This window comes from Halichoeres trimaculatus, unplaced genomic scaffold (assembly GCF_033239565.1).
Source record: "Halichoeres trimaculatus isolate MK-OKI-2021-1 unplaced genomic scaffold, fHalTri1.1 fHalTri1_scaffold_18, whole genome shotgun sequence".
Classification (NCBI taxonomy): domain Eukaryota; kingdom Metazoa; phylum Chordata; class Actinopteri; order Labriformes; family Labridae; genus Halichoeres; species Halichoeres trimaculatus.
The window spans coordinates 28227041-28232409 of NW_027437196.1; the positions used below are offsets into that span (position 1 = coordinate 28227041).

At 43.2% G+C, this 5369-nt stretch overlaps 1 protein-coding gene across 1 annotated transcript; it reads left to right on the forward strand.

Moving 5' to 3' along the window:
- The first annotated feature begins 950 nt into the window (after window positions 1-950).
- LOC141807651 (E3 SUMO-protein ligase ZBED1-like) lies at window positions 951-3692 on the forward strand. Its single transcript, XM_074693788.1, has 4 exons — window positions 951-1533; window positions 2076-2583; window positions 2818-3004; window positions 3133-3692. The coding sequence occupies exons 2-4, from the start codon at window positions 2198-2200 to the stop codon at window positions 3589-3591; spliced, it is 1032 nt and encodes a 343-aa protein (XP_074549889.1). The 5' UTR covers window positions 951-1533; window positions 2076-2197; the 3' UTR covers window positions 3592-3692.
- The last annotated feature ends 1677 nt before the right edge of the window (window positions 3693-5369 follow it).

Here is a 5369-nt window from a genome sequence, read left to right on the forward strand (position 1 = left end):
GTCATGGCTTGTTCCTTAGGTGTATAAGGGAAAGTAAAAATATATATGTTAAGAAAGAGATTTTTTTAACTGTCATGTCGAAGTAATTACATACTTTTTGCTATTTGAGTACCAGTTTTACACAGTCTTTGGACTCCTTTGTGGCAAAACCACAACAGCATAATATTAAATGCATTGCAGTATGATGTACTTCCTTATTTAGTCTCATAACTTTCATCTTATTACATATTATGCTCCCCTGACAAACTTTTAAAAAGAGCAAGCACAAGCACCGCATAATTACAAATACTTCTCTTACAAAACCTAAACTTTATGTAATTATCATCCAGTGGTACCCAAATCAAACACATATCAATGTGATTATGAAATTTTGAATTTCTTTCATATTAACCATTTGATAAGTAATGTAGACACTGAATCATACTTTAAAATAGTAATCTAGTAATTTTTCAAGCTAGGAGTATGGTCAGGATAAGTATATGGTCAGGATAACATCTAATTACTGTCATCAATTTTTACTATACTTGTACACTAGAAAATAACTTGCATGTTTAAATAATAAAATTGTATACTGACATACAAGATGACAGTTTCTCACAACTTTTTCTAAAGTTTTGGCTCAACTTACCTCAAAAAGTGCGATCGAAGGGTGCGGAGGTTCGGAGACGAAGGGGATTGCCATTCAGTGGCCAGTTAGCTTACGTTAGCTCCGCTAACTAGCATTTAGCGTAGCTTAGCCGTAGCGTCGAACTAAATGGGCGCGGTTTCATCGCCCAACCACAATTCAGCCCGCCCAGACTCCGCCTCTGAACCGGAGCCTGGCTCCACCGGAAGGCTGCATTTCCATGATGGCCGCAGCCACGGATTGGCTTCAAAATCGTGTCTCAGAACGCACGGGTGACGTCAGCGACGCTTCGTCCATTTTTTTTTACAGTCTATGGGTGAAACCGGGTCTGCTCCAGGGCAAATTTACTTTCAAAATGCTGCCGAATGGAGACCTCGATAAGACCAAGGTTGTTTGCACCTTGTGCAAAGCGGAGTTAGCTTACTGCAGAAGTACCTCCAGTCTGAGGTAACACCTGAATGCTAAACACGCTGGAGCTAACATTGAAGACGCCCGGACATGTTCGGCAGCGCCGCCTGAGAGTCGGGTTCGTCAGACAACAATGTTCGAGTGCGCCAACCGAGGAAAGCCCGTTAGCGAGGCTCTATCAGCAAAGCTAACTAACCTCCTAGCTCGTTGGATTGCCATCAACTGTCGACCTGTCAGCGTGGTTGAAGATGAGGGGCTTCAGCTTCTTCTTCAGGCAGCCACAGGTGACCCATCCTACAAACTACCTTGCAGGTGAACCATCACAAGGAGAATCGTGGATCAACACGCCGCAGAGAAAGCCGTGAAAGAAGAGAAGTTGACCCGGGAGACTTATGTTGCACTAACTGGGGATCATTGGACATCTCTCGCTAATGAAAACTACCTCGGCGTTACTGTACACCTGATTGATGCCAGCTGGGAACTTCACTCGTTTGCTTTAGGTAAGTGATATAGCCTCATTACCTGTTTTTATGTTTTAGGGAGTTTGTTTGTCCGTCCGTCTGTCCGTCTGTCCGTCTGGGACCAAAAAAACTCAAAAGTAATGGATGGATTTAGATGAAACTTTCAGGAAATGTTCAGCATGGGAAAAGGAAGAACTGATTCGATTTTGGTGTTGATCCGGATCAGTGTCTGGCCACCATGGCGAAAAATGTGATTTTTGTGAATAACTACTGTATCTTAACTAAAATAGCTATTATGAATCCAGTTGTTAATGGTATGTTTTCATGGTCAAGGAATTGAAATATTTCAATGAAATAAAGGTAGGACTAATATTTATGCTGGCAGAGGTCTGTGCTCTCCGAGTGCTTTTCTAGTTTAGCAAATGTAGCCCATCACACCCACAGCTTTTAGTCAACGCTATTATTAGGGATTGCATTAGATTGCCATAATGATAGCTTACTGATTGATTTTTTACTGCTGTTGTGTGATAGGCCTATAGCCCATTACTAGCGAACTTATTCTGCTCTACTTTGTCCTGTAGGTGTGATCAAAACGGAGGAGCGCCACTTTGCAGACGAGTGCGCCAAGCAGTTTCTCAGCATCGCAAGTCAGTGGGATATAGTAAACAAAATCACAACTATTGGAACAGACAGTGCTCCCAACATGATTGCTGCAGGGAGGATTCTTCCGTTCGAGCATATGCCCTGTGTTGCGCACCTTGTACAGAGAGCCATTGTAATGTCACTTCGGGATAGTGGTTTTGATGGTGTCTTGGGGAAGCTCCGTAAAGTGGTTGGGCATTTCAAGCACAGCCCTGCCAACTCAAATGAGCTGAATGCCCAGCAAGCCTTGTTTAATCTCAACCAGGAGTCGCTCGTGCAAGATGTCCCCACACGATGGAACTCGACCCTCGAGATGGTCAAGTGTGTGAGGCGCAACAGAGAACCACTGCATGCCACTCTGGCCAAGCAGAAGCACAATCTGGCTCTCCCAACTGATGCTGAGTATGAGAAGTTGGCAAAACTGGAAACACTGCTACAGCCATGCAAGTATGTAGCCTATGATAGTGTTCATGAATTCTTTTAAAAGCCGCTTGGTATTTGAGAAACACGTGCCCTTAAATATAGCTAGTCAATAGTTTGTTTAATGTGCTATGATTATTTAGAACTTAAAAATAGTGTAATCTGAGTTAAATGAATTGGCCATTAATTTATTATTTTTGTATTGCTGTGTGTGTGTGTGTGTGTGTGTGTGTGTGTGTGTGTGTTTGTGTTTGTGTGTAGGTATGTCACTGAGCTCCTTGGTGGGGAGAAGTATGTGTCCTGCTCTGTGGTTCTACCTGCCCTGTGCCACCTCCAGCAAGCTATGATAATCTCAGGTGATGATCCTGCCTATATCACGAGATTCAAGGCTGCCTTCACCAAGGACCTCAATCAGCGGAGGGAGAAGACAAACCTGGAATGGCTGAAAGTACGTTATACTGACCTGAAGATAACTGTAGGGTCAATGGATAGATTAAGCTAGCTGTGAAGAAATTTGGAAAGTAAATCTGCATCATTTAAATTATTTTTATTGTTTTTATTATTTTCATTTATCAGGTGGCAACTGCTCTGGATCCACGATTTAAGGACCTCAAGTCCCTTCCCAAAGCAGAGAGAGAGCCAGTGTGGGCAAAGCTGAGGGAGCTGGTGAAGGGAGAAGAATCTTCTGAGGAGAACCCTGAGCCACCTAAGAAGAAAACAGCCCTGTTACTCATGCCATCAGAATCAGAGTCTGATGAGGAGACACCGGTAGACAACACTGTGGAGAGGTACAAGGTAGAGCCCAATGCTAGTGAGGATCAGTGTCCACTGAAGTGGTGGTCAGAGCACTCTGCTTGCTATGGTAAGATGGCCAACATTGCCCGGAAGTACTTGGGGACACCTGCCTCAACTGTCCCATGCGAGAGACTGTTCTCTTTAGCAGGTCATATTGTCCAGAGGAGGAGATCTACCCTGTCCTCGGACAATGTGAACAGGCTGGTCTGTCTAAGTGATTGGTGGAAGAAAGAGGGGTAGAGTTTGAACTTATTGAATCCATGTCAAAGCTACTGACTTTAAGCAGTTCTTCATAACATCATGTAGGCCTTCAGTTAAATTATTTTCATTATCCCAGAGATGTGGGTTGTTCTTATGCCCTCTGCTGTTCATTCCAGGTAGTTCAGGAAAGAATTTTGTACACATGAACACAGACCTGTGTCAAATTGACAGCTGGTTACCTGTGGTTACCTTTAATGCCTGCTGATTATTCATGTCTAATTGAATAAACAGAAACTTGTTCTTGAGAACTTACTTCTGGTCATTATTTATGTAACACACACATATTTTGACTGGCCTCGACAGACTTCAAATAAGCCATTTTAATCGCAATTAATCGCAATTAATTCCAGGATTGAGGTGCGATTAATTGCGATTGAAAAAATTAATCGATGCCCACCTATAATATATATATATATATATATATATATATATATATATATATATATATATATATATATACACACACACAATTTTTTTACCGCATAATCACAAAAAAGTACCAAAACATTGGTTCTATTGAGTTCCAATTGCCAGGTACCAGGCATCGATACCACACCATTTCAAATATATAAGGTACCAATCCCTGGTGGCAGTTCACAATAAGAAGTTAGGGAACACCTGTGAAGAAAAGTCAAAGGGAGGTTCTGCTGGGCCTGCTGCCCTGTCTGTCTGAGCCTTTCACTCACCCATTCACACACATGCATACACATACATACACACACATACACATACACATACATACTCCTACACCTTCATATATACATTCACACTTTAAACATAAACAGGGGAATGTTATTTTAGTATGTTATGTTATGTTATGTTATGTTATGTTGAGTTTAGGGGTTAAGGTTATCTGTAACTTATTTTGGATTAAGGATTGGCCAATTAGTTTATTCATCAAATTCATTTTCTTCTGTTGTTAACGTTAATCCATCATTACATTTTTTCCAATAGTGTTCCTTTAAGTTACAGGATGTTAATGGGGGAAAGTTTGGTTACCGGTGTGTTTTCTTTTCGTGAGTGCGGGGTAATCAGTGGCACCTGAGGGGAAGGTAGTAAAAGGTGTGGCATGGCAGAGAGTGAGGAGACCTCTCCAGAGCCTAGGACTGGAGAGACGAGTTGGGAGGTGTCTCCGTGAGGAGCTCTCCTTCAAAGTGTTGCTTTGTCATTTAAATCATGTTTGGAAAATAAAAAGAAATATATTTTTGCTAAATCTTGGTCCGTCTGGATGCTCTCTGTGACAAGTGGTGGCAGTGGTTTTGGGAACGACAGTGCGCAACAGAAAAACGCACAAACAATGGAGCCCAAGGAGATGCTGTCGATGACGGATCCGGGAGCAAAAACGCGGAGGGCTGTGAGACAGGCCGTGGAGCAAGGTGAAGCGGCACATGAGCTGCTATGGAGTGGTTTGGAGACGCCGCGGAGAGGCAAACCAAAAGGTACCGGGGCAGCGGAGTTGTTGGAGCAGCAGGACCCGCAACTCATGATGTTAGAGTTGGCGGATCTTTTGAAACGGACAATAAAACAAAGTGAGCAACGGGAGGAGAAACGTGAAGCCCGTTTGCAAATATTGGAAAAGACATTGATTGAACGTCAATCCAGCGCAGCTGCGTCTGGTGGAGATCACCGAGATGCAGTGGGAGGAGCTGTCGGCGGAGGCTCGACTCCTACGTCATTCACACTGCAGGTGATGGAAGAGGGCTCGACCCTCCCGACCAACCAGATGCCTCAGGAGAGAGTACCGGTGACGTTTCGGC